Here is a 17,655-nt window from a genome sequence, read left to right as displayed (position 1 = left end):
GGGAAAGGGGGGGTGGGGAAAAGATGTATTTGTGTTACAGACAAAAGCTAAGTTCTGTTTCACAGCAGGGACCAATGAAGAACCAGATGACTGGACAGGGTGAGGTCAGCGAGTCCCCCCGCTTTGTCTGCCCTTTGAGCGAGCCCTGCGCCACTCCCCACAGGTTTGCTGGGGACGCAAACCCCTTTCAGGCAGCCCCGCCATAAAGGCGGGAGCAGGGATCCTGCTGACCTCTCGTACCTCTCCCGGCATTTATTTTTAAGATGACATCGTGTGTGTGTGCGTAGGGCTGGGGTGGAGGGGGGGAAACGCGCAGAAAGGAATAGTTGTAAACACTAAGTTACTCCCAGAGTTGGAGCCCGGGAGAGGACAGCAACGACGGGGCAGGAAGCTAGCGAATTTTGAGCGATGCAGTTACCGGGGTTTCGTTCCACGACAGCTGGATTTCTTGGGCAGGACTGTGGTGAAGGGCAGCGACCGAGCCGGGACAGGCCGAGCGCCCCCGCGGCTGGGGCAGGCCGCTCCAGCCCTTTGAAAGGGCGGCTACGTGCCAGGCTTGCATTTCTCCTGGAAACATCGCCAAAGTTATGGGTTTCTTTGATTGCTATTTTTTGTTCTCATCTAAACCTAGAGAAAATACATGATATCTGGTAAGCACTTAAAAAAAAAAAAACAACCCACAGTCTTACCAGTTGTGGAATGACGTAAGATGCTCTTAGAGGCCCAACTACAGAAGTTCCCACTGCAAAGAGCACAGAAAAGGCAACAGCGTACAGATCCCACCGCTGCCGTGGAAGGCAGCGGAGCACGCGAGCAAGCCAAGGGGGAAGGTGCTCGGGAACAGCTCACGCCACCCTCACGCCAGACTCCTGGGCTCCAGGCTGTGAACAGCCAAGTGCCCAAAGGGCCCCTTTGCGCAGTGCTTTCCTCGAGCAGGAAGCCTTTCGAGACCTGCTCATGCACGTCCCATGTTTCTACAGCACCAAAAACATAGTCACTTAAACACTGTCCACGTTAAAGGGCACGGCTGCTTTTGCCTAATGCAAAGCTGATTTGTGGGGAAAGTGCAACATTTAGCAGATTTAAGACAGCAGTTCAGACATGCTGTCCTTGCCTTGCAAAGCTTCTGGTAAAGTGCTAGGTCTGAAGATGCAGAATTAAGAATTCAGTAAAACCCTGGCAGGTAAAGACCAAAACACACAGAGAGGACGTACCCAGAGAGCAACGGTAGAGCCCGCCCAGGGCTCACCAAGGGCTCCGAGCAGAAAGGGAAGAGCCCGATGCGCGCGGGCAAAGTCAGTTACTGCGTGACAGAGGAAACCACAGCTAAGGCAAGAGAGGAGAAAGGAAGGAGACCTCCGGAAACACACAGGGCAGCTCTGCAAACCACGCTGCCTTCCGCAGCACCTTACCGAGCGTCAGGCTGCGCGCCCCGGAGGCTGGGCTGAACGGGGTGGGGGGAAGCCCGCAGCAAGATTTACAGGACAACATGGGTAGCCGAGGCAGCAGGAGAGAGGGAAATTATTTTGGATATGCTGGAGAGGAAATGCCAGAGGGGGAGGAAATAACAGCAGCTGGGAGCACAGGTGACCGCGGGTCAGCGCGCGAGCACCACGGATGGGATGCTTTGGAGAATCTGGCTCTTCACATTTCCAGCCCTCGGGCACAGGGACTTGCACGTTACAAGGCTGAACTTGAACCCTTTCAGCACAGCGAGACTTTCAGGGGAGCTGAAAGAAAGCGCCAGCATCTCCCCCAAGCCCACAGGAGAGATTTCCCAGGGGTGCTATAAATATATTCACATTCTTGTGTGGTTATGCGCCTGAAGGCACACAGTCAACCTGAAACTATAAAACTATGCTTCCACCTGAAAAGTTTAACTTGTAGTTTACCACAACACACCTGAGGCTCCCAATATTTTGTACAGCTTGACTGAGCTTCGTCTCATTAACTTCACTACTTCCTATTAGCGTGACTCATTCACAAAAACAGGAGCAGAGAGTAAAACATTTAGAAGAGCAATGAGTATTAAGCCACAAAAACAGCAAAGGCTGTGGAGGCAGCAGCAAGCTTGAATTTATTTCAAGCCTTTAACATTTACATGGTTCAGAAAGGATGACAACCGCTTAAGAGGTGTCTCAATCCAATACTAAGAAGTTCCAAATCCTTCTTTATTCTTCTCTCTGCACAGGAGTTAAACTGTGCACAAATAGGCTTGCGGCAGCCCACGCTGACCTGTCAGCTGCCGCAATACCCCAGCCTCCACAGCTACAGGCATTAAAGCACTTCTAGACATGGCTACAGGCTGGCTAGAGAACAAAATAAAAGCAGATCCCAAGACAAGGAACCCACCCCGAGAACAACCACGCTGCAAAACGGCTGACGTCGTGGGCGGCTCATTCATTCACACGTTTGCCTGGCTTGAACCCGGGCCACGAGTGAGCCCAAGAGCAACCAGGAGCTGAAAACCTGCTCTAAGGCCACGTTCTCTCCCCCGCTACAAAGGGGGTCTTCAGAAGTGCTGGGCCTCTTTAACACTGACCACAGATAGATATTATTGAAGAGCAAAAACCAACCTAAATTGTTGGTTAAAACAGCTGACATCTTAACATTGTTTCTCCAAAAAACACACCTCTATTTTCTCCACTTGGCTGGAGTAGTTAAGCATCAATTCCAGTGAAGAGGCCACTTTTCCCCATGTACAGTGATTGCAGCCGTTCAGACCCATGGGCACACACTGCCTAGTTCTTCCTTTAGGATTTTAGCAAGATCCTTCCTTCTAGCACCAAACCCAGATTTTTTTTTTCCCTGCATACTGGTCTGCAGATATTGGAGGTTCACAAGGGAATAGGCTGGTTGGACAAAACTCCTTATTCGCCTTCTAGGAAACAGGAGACCTTCATTTCCTTGCACAATCCCATTATGTGCCAGCTGGATCACAAGGGATCAGGACTGGAAACCACAAATCCATCCCTCTTCCCAGAGGGGACTGTTGCATTGCCCTAGTCTGAAGTGGCCAGTGAAGACCGCAACCGTGCTCCTCGTGGGAAACAGCTGCTTCGTTTAAATCAGAAATGCGAAAGGAAAAACAGAGGTCTCGGACCTTTACATCCACACTGTAACTTCAGATCTCAATTTCCACAAGGTTACAGCACTGTAAAGATTTGGGCTCATTTTCAAGCACACTAGTAAGTTATCTGCAAGCCCTGTTGAGTTTTTTCTTCCCATGCCTACATCTCCAGCAGTTTCTCTTCTGCCCTGCGCTAAGCAGCCAGGTCAGAGCCAGGGGCCACAGTTTAAGCATGCCGTACAGCTTGCATCTGACAGCATTTGACAGCCTTTGTCCAGAGGCGCTCTGGTGCTGAGCTTCACAACAGAGTTGTTCTTAACAGCAAACCCACATGTAACATGTAAACTCCATCACCTTTCGGTTCCTGGATCCAGTTTCCTAACTGGGTCTTTGTCACAGAAAGCTAATGGTCATGCAGACGAGGGCTACAGTGAGGAAAACGGTAATACCGAGACCAATACACTGTCCAGGAAGGGGACGGGGGAGGGTTCTCTGGGTGCCGCAGTGCTAAAAATAAAAAGACTGTAAAACCCACCGATTACGGAAGGAGAACATATAAACATCTCCTACTCCCTGCCCTCCACAAGCCAGGCAGCCTGCGCCATGGATTAGGTAGAGAAGCTCCTTCTCCAGGCAGCCCAGGAGGGGGTAGGGGAGGCAGAGGCCTCGCTTACAGCACCCTTGTGTTAAAACGTCCATGACTGCCAGCACTATTCTTCACCTTGTCACTTCCCATTATCTTAAACCAACAGACCTGCATTCAGCAGCTCAAGTTAGAAAATAGTGACGTCGTCTTGTAGGGGTTGGGGGAAGGAGAGGCAGCAGGAGGACACGCAGACCTGACTGATGGTTACTGCTGCACACATTCAAAGCACGCGTGCGCGCAGAGAGCAAGCTGAACGTGGAGGTGTGCAGGGATCCCGTCCAAACCCTTCCAGAAGCCAGCAGAGGAAAGTTCCTCAAGGATTAGTGCTCAACTTCTTTAAGTCATTACAACAGTCAGCTGGAAACTCTCCAGCATTTACCTGCAAAACCACTGAGGCTTGGGTGCCCCAAAAATGCTCTCTCTCCCCTCAAGGCTGAGATTTACCCGTTGATATACCCGCTGTTACCTATTTGCAGTCAGACCTTTTTAGTGGAAGCTAATGCAGAAAGGTATTAAACACCTCAGCCTCCTCCGAGTCATCTGCTAGGCCGTCCCGAAGGACTGGACTAATGGTTCTCTGGGTATTCTCCTTATTGCCCCTATACTTACAAAATCACATCTTGTCAATGCTGAGGTTCCTTGCTAGTTGCGTTGTTTTGTACCTGGATCTTTCCAGCTTTGTTTCTATACATTCACGCAACTCTCTCAACTGTGTTCTTACATTCTGACCTAGTTTCTACTTTCAGAAAAGTCATTTCTGTAACATGCAAAAAACATTACAAAGGTGTTTTAGAAGGCTTTGCTTTTATTTTACTTTTAAAAACAGGACTATTTTTTACTTTCCCTGTCTATAAATCCAGCTGCCTTAGTTACCACTAGTCTAACACAGAGGGAGACAGAAAATCCTTTAAAAATTACCTAAAGCAGCTTTGTTAAATACCTAAAAATATTAAGATTTAAAAACTCCAAGTCCTGAACGTGGCACTGGGACTATCCACAGAAATGGCAGAGTGCTCACATTTGCAGCGCGGCCTATCCCAACGTATCAGCTCCTCTGCATCTGGCATACGACACCGCCCATTCTGCATGTCAGGGCAATGCTATTCCGAAGTAGGAAACCTTCTTTTGTACGGCTCATTTTTAAGAGCTGCCAAGTGCTACATGAGCCTTTTCAAAAGGCAGAACTTAAGCAACAGTCCTGAAGGGGAAGGATGTGTGCACAGCACACAGGCGAAGCAATCAACATCTCAGGACAAATACAGTCCCCCCGTACCACTGTGGACGTACAGCACGGTGAGGACACTTTCCTGGACCACCTTTTGTACATATTTTCATTACAATACACTACCAAAGGCAAAACAGAAGAGGGAAAGAAAAATTAAGATGAAGAACACATAAAAAAAGGAGCTGGCTCTCCTCCACTCCATGCCACAGCAGAGACTGGGTAGACTAGAGAGAGGATAGCAAAAGAGAGACACAAAGCTGATATGGCAGCCACAAAAAGCAAAGTTTAAAAGCAAATATTCAGAAGTATGTGCTGTTTCAAACAAGGCAGGAGCCATGTCTTGAAAGCGATAGCAAAGTGCATTGCTCGAGTACAAACTGACCACATAAGCCAGTTAGTTCCCAAAAATGCAGGCATGTGCCACCACATATTACATATCTGTCCCTGGTGTTAGCTAGAAGAATCCTCTTTCACGAATCCTTTTTCCTTTCCTCTTTGCCAACATCAGCACTTTTCCCCCCACCACCACCCTTTGCTTCCTTGGTGGTTAATAGTTTCTCATCCGGGGTTGGCAGGGGGTGTTTGGAAAGATTGCAGGCAGAAAAATCATCCAGGAAAAGGATTCCTCCTCAGCACGTTATTATAAGCTTGCTGGAAGCCAAACAATTAAGGCAATTGTTTTCTCTCTCTCATTTAGATATTTTGTATACACACAAACTTTCTGCTGGTCTACTGACCCCTGCTCTCCTTCAATACCACACAAACGTCATGAACAGTCAGCCTGCCAGCTCCGGCCTGCTAATCTCGGGCAACGAGTGCAGTAATTCTCATCTGCCACATGTAAAACAAATTCTCATTAGAGAGAATTTAATTAGCATTAGAGTCATGACTGATGGCCATACTAAAGCATTAACTCTTCCCAGCCCTAAAAGGTAGCACGTTTTGATCAAGTGGATACTTCAGCAATTCCTGTGCTATTACTGCTGCTCCAAAAAACCAGCCTGGCACTCCTGTGGGCTCTGCACACATCTTACGGATACGAGACTCCAGCTGTAAAATGGAAGACTTGCAACTGGGCAAGGAAAAGCTCAGCAAGTTTACTCAAGGTGACACACAGCTCACGAGTCACGCGTCCCCCTCTGCCTCGCTCCAGGCAAGTCACTGCAGCCCTGAACAAATGCAGAAAGCTTCCCCTGCACCCGGGCCCTCTCCGACCAGCCCACCTGGATGTCACCAGCCCAGCGTTCGGACAACTCCCCCGTCACGAGGGACGGGGACGGGAGCGCTACACGCGCGCGTTACCTCCCCTTCGGGCAGATCTGCAGCCAAGAGCCCTTTGTTTGGCCCCCAGCTTGGGGGAAACGTGCGTGGGGGCAGAGCAGAGCTCCGGGCCGGGACTCCCGGCTTGGGTGACCTTGGAGCGCAGCCCCTTCACCTCTCCGCTCCCAACCTCTGAACGGCCGAGGGTTAATCAGCTAATTGTTTGTAAGGCAGTTTGAGACCTCCGCTTTAAAGAGGAGATATAAAAGCCAATTATTTTAGTCATCTGTTCAGATTGGGAAAGGTATTTGATAATGTAATACAAAGGTGGCAAACAGAGCTTTTATGTTATCCCAAGGGTTCCTGCTGTCCATTTGGTGCCAGCACTTTCTCAGCAGGAGACTTACAAGGCTATTTTATATATAAAGAGCAAATCATCCCCTTGGAGAAATGCTTCTGAATCACAAACACGATGCAGGCAGCTCCCTCTGCAGCATCAAATCCTGCATATAAAACATGCAGCTAAACACCCTCCCCTGGGGAGCAGAGAGTTTGAGTGTTACCGGGAGCAGCTGCTATACAGAGGGAACATTTACAAGTGTGGGGGGTTAAGTACAACTAACAGGAGTCAAGGGATGGTAGCTTTAGGTCAGAGAGTGTGCACTTTAACAGGAGGCCTCGGAGGGGAGAGGTAGTGCTACAGGGAGATAAACGCTTGCTTGATTTATTTTAAAAATTAATTTGATGGCCCCGTGCTGCCTTGAGACAAATGAGCACCTGCCTCTTCTGCTCTAGCACAGCCAACCTTTCTGTTCTGCTTGCTCTCCTCCGAGCAACCGGGCTCCCGCTTTCCCTTTAGGCAGGGAGGAAGAGGATTTTAAACTTGAAAGATTTCTACCCCAGAGGGCTAACAGAGGGGGAAGGGGGGTTCAAAGCTACAGATGAGTTCACAGCCACTAACGCAGCTCTGTATTTGCTCCCTGCTCACAGCAGGTCTGAAATCCCCCTTAGCTACGATTCTCCCCCCCACCTCCCTACCCCTCCCCAAACCAATTTGAATAGGAAATGAAGTGTGGCTCCGTGGAGACAATGGTTTATTGTAAAGTTTTTGCTGCGACGCACAGTATAAAAACCTGCCAAGACACATGTAAACATTCGCAACTGCCAGGCTCCTCCGTAATGAAAAGCTATAAAGAACACCCAGGTGGGAAGCACAATACTACCAGCTAATTAAAGTAACCAATAATATTCCTCCCAGGAATGCAAGAGTGTGTTCCGCTCAGTGGGAGAAGCCACTTCTAAGCCCATGAACTCGGCTTCCTGGTGAAGCAAACAAAAAAGAAAAAGAAAAAAAAAAAGAGGCAGCACTGCTAGGGCCAGCGCTGCCGCTGGACACTGCTCTGCGGAAAGCACAAGGCCAGAGTTTGTAGGTTAACACAAAAAGCTGAGCGTCAGGCAATCTGGAGGCTAGAGCCAGCACTGCCATGTACTCATGACCTTGGGCAAGTCATTTTCCCCACTGGTAGGTCTCCATCTGTACAACAGGGAGCAGTTCATTAGTATACAGCGAGCTGCACTCGTTTGTGAACTGCTTGGGGAGATCAGACCTTGTACTTCTGCGGTTTCAGATTTTCGCCATAGGCAGGGTCCGCAAAGAATAATTCTGGGAACCCTACTCCTTCCAGAAGGGCCGGTCTTATTAAGCTGCAGCCACACGATCCTACCCGGAGAAGGCCGAGGCCATAAACATTGACAAGGCATATATTCCTCCTGAAAAATGGGAGCTCCTAGTGACAGGGTTAATGATGTTTGAGCAGCCTCTCACCCTGAGCTCCACATATCCCAGCTTTAATGCACTGGCCTCCTTCCCCCACCCCCAAAGGGACAGGAGAGGGAAGGGGGGGGGAACAGCGACCTCCAATGCCAGATATTTTCTACATCAGTGAATTCCCAGGGCCAGTAGAATAAAGCAGAACACTCATACATGGAGAAACAGGCAGCAAAAAAGGTCAAATCCATCCCCCCAAGGAGGAAAGGGGCTTATTTCACAGGGATGGAGGGAAGACAAGCCTCCCTCAGCTCTTACCCTTTTTCAGATGGAGAGGGGAGGTCTCCATGCCAACATTATCCAGCTGTTATAACTGGACAATTCCTTTTCGCTCCCCACTCTTTCTGGACAGTGCTGCAGCATGAGACTTGTTAAAGCCCAGAGGAGGAAAAGGCTATTTTTGTGTACAGGATGTTGTATTAATTTCAGAGTATATATTTATCTTTTCTTCTCTGGAGGATCCGCTTTCCCCAAACATACTAATTTCATCTTCCCCCCAGTTTGCTACAGAACATGTTTAAGCAAGGGATTATCACACTGGTGAGCACGCTACTCTCCTGCGCACTTTTCCCTCCAAGCGCTTCCTGTTGCCTTCCCAGCACATCCAGTGCCCCTCAGCTAAAACGAGCCCACCCTTCCAGCTGGAGACAGCGTGCGGCTTCACCTGCCCTGCCAGACACGTCCCAGCAAGTCAGCTCCAACACACAGAAGGTGTGAACTAAATCAATTGCTACATATGAGGACCAGAAGAGGGGGAACACCCAGAAGCTTGCGTATTTTTCACCCATGGGTAAAATAAGTAGCTTTAAGACAAAATACATCCCCCTACAAAGCTCATCTCATTTGTACTTCAAAGAGTTATTTCCTACCAGGAAGCTCCGGACTCCTTGTCTTCAGAGAGCTCATTACCTTGGTCTTTACAGACTTGGCTTCTACCCCAATCAGAAATGGGCACTTACACAGCACAAGTCAAATGCCTGAAAACAAACCAATTATACAGCCCACTAAATGGTCTCTCTTCACATGTTAAAATTCAGATGAACAATCTTAAAATTCAACACCTCTATTTATCAGTCATAACTTTCTCAAAACCATAGAAAAGTCACACACACAAAACAAATAAACAGGAGGAAAGATGAAGGAAACAATGCTGACGAGACTCCCCTGGGGTCTGGAGCCCACGCCACTGCATTAATAAGATGTAAAATCTCAAGCAGCAAGAAGGTTTTGAACAGTCACTGTATACTATGAGCTGGAGCACTGGGCTAATCTGGAGGTGCAAAGAGTATCCTGGAGGCCAATGCACCTTACCTTCTTGGAGAGCGAAGAGACATTCAACCCAAATCTTTGAGCCCTTTCCTTTAATTTATCCATGTTTACCTATAAAGACATAGGAAACAATTTATTTCTTTTTTTTTTTTTTTAAATCATCATCACTCAAATTGCAGGAATAGGGAGAACGCCGCTTCCTGGAAAAGTCTCCCAGAACACAGACCTGTGCCCTCTGATCAGCTTGTGGAAAACCTGTCCTAGTGAGGCTCCTTTCAGCACTGTGCTCCACTAACGCTCAGCAGCAACAACTCCTGTTAGCACTGAAGGGAAGCTGGGCCACAAAACAGGAGCCAGTATCCCAAATGAAACAGCCAAAGGCTGCTAGAGTGCTCCTTAGCTTCATCAAAACAAGCATGGGATAAATATGACAGGTTATGATCTCCATCTTGAAGGAGCAGTAGGTTCAGACTGTTACCATAAGTCAGCTGCACCCGGTACTTTTCCTGTAGCAGCCTGTTCTGGTCAACACAAACAAAAAACTAACAGCCTCTCAGGCAAACCTGCCAAGACTCCCGATAATTAGCACTTCTACCTGGCTGCCACAGGCTTAAGAAACCACTGTTGCACCCTCACTCTTCCCAAACTATGTCACATCTAGTCAGGCCCTCTGATCAAGCAATTTTCCAACATATCACCCACCCTAACTGGAATTTCCTAGAGAAGCATTAGTCACCATTATGGCACTTATCCCTAATGAAACAGCTGGACAGACTTGCAGGGACAGATCTTCTGCAGTATGCAGTCCCACAGAGGAAAACTTGGTGCTATCCTGCTTCTCAGGTGTTTATGCAAAATCTTTAAGCCCTTGGCACAAGAGAAACCTAAAACCTTCCCTGGTGACAGATCCTGCCTTGGATTAACTTTGTTACATCTTCCACTCATCCTTCTTTACAATCAAGCATACAAGTACTAAGCCAGTTGCTCAGCGTGCTCACAGCTCTCAGTCCTGCATGCTTTGATGCTTCCTATTTAGACTTGGAAATCAGACAGGCAAGGCAGCATTGGCCATTAGAAGCAGAGAATAATTTACTACAGGTCATTCATAATTTCCATTCCTGAAGCATAATTCAAGCAATTCAAACAAAGGCAGAGAATGAAAAACAGGCACATGAAAAAAATCAAATACCCATCTTTGTTCCTTTCAGCATTTCATTCTAAAAATCAGCTTATCTGAGAAAAAGGCAAGTCACAAGAGGCAGCCAAATACTATAAAGGGATGGGAACCTATCAAATTCAGTACAAGCATAACATCAAGGTGGGCTACTTCATTAAACTCTCATCCCCCATGTGTCTTCCTCAGACCATTCTGATAGTTTATAGTTTACCCAAGCAGGTAGGAAATTACAGCTTGTGTTAAAGGCCTGACTAGCAATAGTTTATGAGCAAGATGCACGTCTTACCGTAGGTTTGCTGTCTGCAGAGAGGCCTGAAACAAGGAGGTGAGAGAAAAAGTTAGAAAAAACAAACATCAAGAGCAGAATCTCACCTGAAAAGAGGTACAGCCAAGTCACAGCACTGCTAGAACAAGGAACACACATGTCTGTCCAAGGACTAGCGAAGAATTACTGTCCCATTTTTCCCAGCTTTTACCTCTGCTCACTACAGAACTTGTCTCCAAATTTTTTCCACCTCCTAGTCAGCTTCTCCACCTGTAAACTGCTGCTATCCTCACCTTGCTAAGCGAGTTTTGACTGTTAACCTGGCATTTTTAAAGAAGCTGAAGAATGTTTGGTGCTCCGTGTTCAGGGGTACTATACCAAAATCTGCCTAGTATCTTCTAGCTGTGCTTAGAAGTAGGAGATGCTGGCAAAAATGTCTAAAGCACCAGGGGAAATGATACTTGTCCTTTTCATGCTGGTTCTACAGTCTCCCACTCAGAGCTTCTGGGCACGGTTGGGAAAAGGGACAGAGGTTAAAACAAAAACAGTCCCACCAGCAACTTTTTCTCCAGGAATAATTAAATATTTGCAGTAAGGTCAGTCCATGAATTGGTTCTGCTTCACCTCCTCACCTTTAGTCGAAACTGTGGCCATACCAAACCTGTAGAAAGTAAACAAAGCTTTGTCAGAGACTCGGGCAAATATAAGGTAGGAAAGTATCTGATAGACCAAGTCCTAAAGTTGGTAAAATGTGACCTTTTCCTTCAAGCACTTTTCATAAGTGTACTTGACTCAAACTTTCAGGCAAGATTAACTAGAATCTGGTATTACAGACTAATATAACTACTGCAGCGACTCTCACATTTACTCTGCAAACAGCAATTCCCCACTTCATAAAAGCAACCTCAAAGTCCAGAAAAACTAGTTAGATTTACAATTAACACACAATTAATCACTTTTCCCTTTCATTATTCTGTCTATCCAGAACACTTTACCGGTATTTTATCCCTAACAACCAGTAAAGCATGCATTAGCTCTTGTACTCCACAGTTAGACACAGCCCAACTTTCATAAGCAGGTCTCCTGCCTCATGAGGAGCCCTACCTCACTACAGGCCTGTTGAGGGTTTGCAGATGGTTGCTGTACGTAAGCTGTTGTCCACAGTTTGTTCAGGCTGGAGGCAACTGCCACCTCATTTTTTACACACCCCCAGTGCTGCTGTCCCAGCCCACCTCCAGATCACAGCAAATAGCCACATTTGCATCCCACCAACACAATCTGCCACTGACAAGTGTCCTGAGAGGTCTCCAAGGCAAGAAAAGCAGAAAAGGCTACAAACACAGACTCACCGAGCTGCACGTGCCGCCTTCTTGCTCTCCAGGCTCACAGGCACGTTGAAGCGTTCAGCCCTCTTCTGCATTCTCTGGAGCAGGGAGAGGAAAAGAACCAAGTGAGGAAGAGCAAAGCTTTGAAGCGTATGGAAAAAGATACTGCAGAAGGAAAGAGGTATGCAAACACAACGTAGGATGGGTTCATGCTCCAGCGTGCCCTTCTAGAGCAGCGGCGTACAGTCTGGAAAGCAGAAAGCACACTTCCCCTTGCACCAGCAGGTAGAGGAAGAGATGCTGCAAGCACCTATCAGCTTCTGGCAGCCCTCAGGAAGCCACCCCATAACCTCTGGGATGCATGCTTGCGAAAGAAGTTGTCTTATGGTTCTTATATGGGCCTAATAAAAAAAAAGTATGTATTTTTTCAGAAAAAAGCTACAGCCACTTGCAACAGCAGACAGCTTTTCTTCCTGGGCTCTATTTGCACTGGCCTGAAAGGCAAAGGTATTTTATTACTCTGCTACTCAGTGAGTATCCCTAGGAAAGGAGATGTGCCAAGGGAGAACGGGACTAGGGAGCTGACAGAGACAGACGACTATTTTAAGATGATACAAGGCTGCGACTAGGCTCAGGGCTGGCGTGCCAAGCGTGCAGGCTAGAACGCTGCACACCTCACCCAGGGAAGCCCTTGTGCCAAAGGCAAAGGAGCAGCACTCCTGGCATGGACTACAAAGGGAGCGGCCGCGACTTCCCTCCTAGAGGCAGGAAGCAAGCGGTCGGCGCAACCAGCTTCAGCTGATTTGCAAAAAGAGAGGCAAACAAGATTTCTTTTTTTCCCCTAAGCACAAGGCCAAAGAAATATGCTAGAAAAGGAGATGGGGGGTTGTTTGTTTTCAGGGAACTTATTTATTTGGCACAAGCCTTTTCACAAGAGGCCGACACTATTCATGCAGTTGGCTCAGCCTTGCAAGTAGAGTTTGCCATTAGCAGTACAATTCAAGACGAAATTCATCTACATAGAAAGGACTCGGCCTGCTGCCCTTGCTGCAGGCAAGGCTTCCGGTGGACTGAAGCAAACTGCCCAAGACACAGAAAAGCCTGGAAACACTGGAAGTGCAAGGGTTTGCACCTACAAGTATTAAATCCCCTTAAAAGCTTAAGAGAAATATTTAACATTTTATTGTTACACAACAGCACAAAAATGTGTTTGGTGTTTTAAAGGTTAGAGAAACAGATATTAGCTTAATGGAAACATTTACTTTAGCCAAAAACACAGTGAGGAGTGTAATAAATATTTGCATCAAAACATAAATGTTTAGAAGAGATAGATCAGGAACTACAGTTCACTTTTGATGGTGTCAAGACTAAAGAACTTCTAACTCAGCTGAGAAGATACATATTGAAGACTGAGAAAAATGTGTATTATTCAGGTCAAAGCATATTTCCTTATTCTTTCTCCGACACTTTGAAGAGTAAGAACACTCAGAAGAAATACCCAAACAGGCAGCTTTTAAAAGGACTCTCAACTATAGAAAGGCCATACTAGCTCAGAATAAAGGCTTCCTCCACCTTAGCATCCTGTCTGACAGTGACCATAAGTAGATGTTAGAACAGCGTTAAGATCAAAGCAAATAGGTGGTCTGCCCTCTCTATGCCTTCCCAACCTCACATAATCCACAGCTAATGACATCCTGAATTATAAGCTGTACTCGCATTTGCATTCATTTAACCCTGATGGCCAGCTTTGCTATGAAACTGTCTCCTTGCTTTTTGAACTCATCTGTACTTCTGGCATCTAAATATCCTACTATAATGGCCTCCTATTATGCATTATGTGAAAAAATATTCCCTTTTATCTTCAAACATCTAGATCATGACTCTATTGAGACTGATTTACATTCATTAAAAAAGTGGTTTCCCTGTGAACAGGTTTGGCAAAATTTGGAAAAAAAATTAAGTGTAATTTCAGCAAGTTTGCTTAATGAACTCTTTAAGCAACTATTGCCAAGAGCAGCCCCCAAAGCATGGGCAACATCACTCCTTTAGCCACACTCCCAGTTTACATCAGGTTCCCTCTCTCTCTCCATTACTCCTTTAGCTGAGGTCATAATCCTCCACTTGCGACATCACCCCGGTTGCTGTGGAAATGATCGTGTCACAAGCAGAAGATTAAAACTCCAAAGTAGCGGGTGAACAGCAGGGAGACAAGAATCATGTTTTCATACCAATTCCTTTCTTATGGAGCTTGGGCGAAAAAAATAATGACAGAGGGGAAAATTAGAGAAACAGAATCAGATTCCTGAAATTCAAAGTTTTGCAAAGCTCTCCCAGAGGAATCAGCAGCTTCTACGGTGTTTATTTAAAATAAGCCCAGCAAATTAAGTGACAAAGTTACAGTAGATAAAGATGAGATGATCTGCTAGCTCATATCAGTTCATCCCTAACTGATTATTCCCTGAAGCTTTGTAGTTTTACATGTCTGAGGCAATCGGGCTTGCAGCAGTTCCCAGGGGACAGGGATATTCCACAGCCTGGTGAACTTTGCAGCGGTGCTTTTCATGTTAGCAATAGTAGGAAGGGAAATACGATTCATACGCTAAAGCAATAATGGAGGCAGTTCTTCAAGTCTATCAACCTCACAATCCAAACTAGAGGACACTACAGGGCCAAGTCCATCTTTGCCCGCAATGGAATGATACACCAGCAATGATTCAGCTTGTCTTTGCTAAGTTGGAAATATTGAGGTAGGGTCAATGGTGGTTGGTGGCAGAAAGAAACGGTCATGATCAGCAAGGAAACAGACATTAACAGACAATTGAGAGAAACATTCCTTAAGATCTAGTGTCGAAATGAAATGTGCCGTGGGGTCAACACCCTGCCAGGTCAGCCTACAGCCAGCGACTGGTCATTAATATAAAATCAAGGAAAAATAAAGCAGGTTTACAATGGAAACACTGACACAGTCTCAGCAACATACAAAAGATTTTATGTAAAGTGAGAAAGGAAACAGACACATCAGAGAAGAGGATGAAGTGGCAGAAAGAACCTTACCTCCATCTGCGATATTTCTGATGTTATTTTCACTACTTTCTTTTCCGTACTCCTAAAGATGTTGGAGAAGAGATAAATCAGTCAGAACAAATCCCACTAGCTTCACATTCATCCCTCGGGGGTGGGTATCAGGGTTCGCCTCCTTGCCACCCATCTCTGGCAAGAAAGCCACCATCATAATAACTGAGGGTCTGTTTTTAGAAAGACGGCAGCCACAGGCCATCAACCCCCTTATCAGAGCAACAAACATCTTCAAGTCTAGAGCTCAGGTGTCAATGCTGAAGTGTAGTATGAAGACAGTGGAACTTATAACCAAGGTCTAGGGTGCATTAGAGGCAGGGTGTGTGTGTCCTGGTGAAGGCACAGCCATGGGTTCTCCCACCAGCCTGATGAGTGCCTTGAGCAGTCAGTCCACACTCCTGAATTTCATCAGCAGTGATGGGAAGCAGGCTGGAAGCCCTAAAAGAGCTGAAGGCACAAGAACCATCCACAATACTCTCACCCATTCTCCACGAGGCTTGAAGGCAGAATTAACTTTGCTTAAGGCAAGAGAAACATTCTGCAATTCAAAGTGGGGTGCTGCAGATGCATCTCAAAATGCTGGGTGGATATCGCAGCAAGAGGCCATGTATAGCAAATAACCTACTGCGCATCTTAAGGCTCTTAACAGTAACATTCAGCTCTTGTTAGAAGCTAAAAGCCTCAACTGCATGCCCTGAAGAGCTTTATTCCTTTATGGCCCTCAAATACAAAGGATTGTTCTGTTCTAGTTCATGGGACAGCCACAGGCAACTTTCCCCAGGTCAGCACCAGCATCCCCAGCTCAGGCTCCATTTCAAACACACACTTCTTTAACAATGTGCAGCTGACAACAGCAGGACCAGTAAAAAGACTAAACGAAAATATAATGGAGTGGGCGTGCTCCAAAGTTTATGCTCTGAAAACAGAGCTGAGGCTCGAGGGAGAAAACAAAAGAGGAAGAGACAAAGTTCGGAAGTTCCCAGGCTAAATGAAATAGCATCATCCTCCTCCAAACAACTCCCATAAAACAGTGGGTCACAGCCAGCCTCATTAAGGTCTCCCATTTAGAAAAATGTGCTGCTTTTGTTCCAGATTCCTGGACAGGTTTCTCATTTTATGCCCTGAAAGGTAGTAATGGTTTAATGACACTTTCACAGGAAGCAATTCGGCCCAGGAGCTGGGACTCGTCGCTTGCCAGCGTTCCGGCGCAGCTCTGCGACCGGCAGGCACAGGACGCCCCCTCCTGCTCAAACGCCAGCGCAGAGCCTGCGCCGTCCCGGCGCTGCAGATCCCCGCGGCGCTTCGGGGTCATCTCACGCTTTCCGTGCTGTTTGGGGGAAAGCACCCACGTAGGCAAACCACAACATCAGCATACAGGGCCGAGGCTGAGACAAAGCGGTCCAAAGCCACGCTTTTGCTTTAAAGTGTGCCCCAAAGGCACGTGCAAGCACACGCTCATCTCGGTGCAAACCTCCAAAACAGGGTTCTGCAAAGCTCACCGCCATCCTTTGCCTCAGGTTCCCTCAGGCACCCGCAGCAGCCTCCCCACGTGCACACGCGGAAGCGCAGAGGCATTCATCCCACCCTGCTGAGGGCCAGCATGATGCGCAGGCACAGATTAATGGGCTTTGATGGCCCAAGGGAGGCTTCATGCCAACCCTCCACCCCCCAGGCTCCTCACGCTCCATCCCCTCCTAGCAGGAACTTCACTCTCCTGTGGCCAAAGGCAGGCAAAAACAGGCCCTTGCTGGCTACCTGCACCGGCTGCCAGAGAGTAAAACACATTCCTGTAACACCATCAACAAGAGAAACTGTGCTTAAATGGAGAATTCAAGTCCCCCTTGATGCAGTGACAGCAACCCCTTTAGCCTCAGGAGAGTCTCACCAAGCCTGGCAAAGGAGCCGGTGAGCATTTGGAGAAGGCAAAGTTCTCTCCCAGTCATACACCTCTTGCGTTACAGCTATTCCCCACAAGTTTGCTTTGGCCTATTCAGAAAGGATAGTTACACATCAGGCGATTTTACAGGAGGCTCTTCTACTTTGACGGGTGGCTCTACCGGTTTCTGCTCTTCTTCCTGCAAGTCAATGAGTTGAGAAGAGGTCAGATAACATTCCAGCCAGCTAAGTGAGAGAGAAATCACAGAAGGGATGTTGTTGAGTCTTACGGATTCTCAGTGGTTTAAGAGGCATGTGTCTAGAACTCTGTGTGCATGTATTTAGGGATTTCTGAATTATATACCAGAGCAGTTGGTAAAACATAGGAGCACCAGAGACAACAACTAGCCACTTTCTAAACATAAGTGACACTGCCTTTGACCTGTGCTTCGCTTAAGCTGCTTTTTCAAACTTGAAGAAGGGCTTATGTGCTTGAGAGCTTGTCTGTCTTCTTCCCCACTGTTATTTAAGCTAGTCTAATAAGGCAAGGTTTGTAGTAAGAAATAATATTATGTGGTCACAGTCTCAGACTATCAGTGTTTGAACAATGCCAGCTTTCAGGCATACAGACTCTTATTTG

General features: G+C 47.0%; 1 protein-coding gene across 5 annotated transcripts in view; it reads right to left on the bottom strand.

Annotated features, from left to right (window-relative positions):
• SARNP (SAP domain containing ribonucleoprotein) overlaps positions 1-17,655 on the bottom strand; it is a 40,042-nt gene that overhangs the window by 19,892 nt on the left and 2,495 nt on the right. For 4 of the 5 annotated variants that reach the window (XR_010886678.1, XM_067314000.1, XM_067313999.1 and 1 more), the window contains exons 4-9: positions 17,148-17,215; positions 15,120-15,171; positions 12,090-12,163; positions 11,373-11,401; positions 10,762-10,787; positions 9,341-9,409 (exon numbers count right to left, since the gene is read on the bottom strand). Coding sequence is in view for 4 of the 5 variants with exons in the window: in XM_067314000.1 (XP_067170101.1) it covers positions 9,341-9,409; positions 10,762-10,787; positions 11,373-11,401; positions 12,090-12,163; positions 15,120-15,171; positions 17,148-17,215 (318 nt within the window). In the remaining variant the exon portion in view is untranslated. The remainder of the gene's footprint in view (positions 1-9,340; positions 9,410-10,761; positions 10,788-11,372; positions 11,402-12,089; positions 12,164-15,119; positions 15,172-17,147; positions 17,216-17,655) is intronic. The other variant, XM_067314002.1, reaches the window with a different exon arrangement.

Source organism: Apteryx mantelli, chromosome 33, assembly GCF_036417845.1.
Source record: "Apteryx mantelli isolate bAptMan1 chromosome 33, bAptMan1.hap1, whole genome shotgun sequence".
In the NCBI taxonomy this organism is placed as follows: Eukaryota; Metazoa; Chordata; class Aves; order Apterygiformes; family Apterygidae; genus Apteryx; species Apteryx mantelli.
The sequence above is the reverse complement of the archived record's forward strand: the minus strand, read 5'-3'. Positions and strand labels throughout refer to the sequence as shown.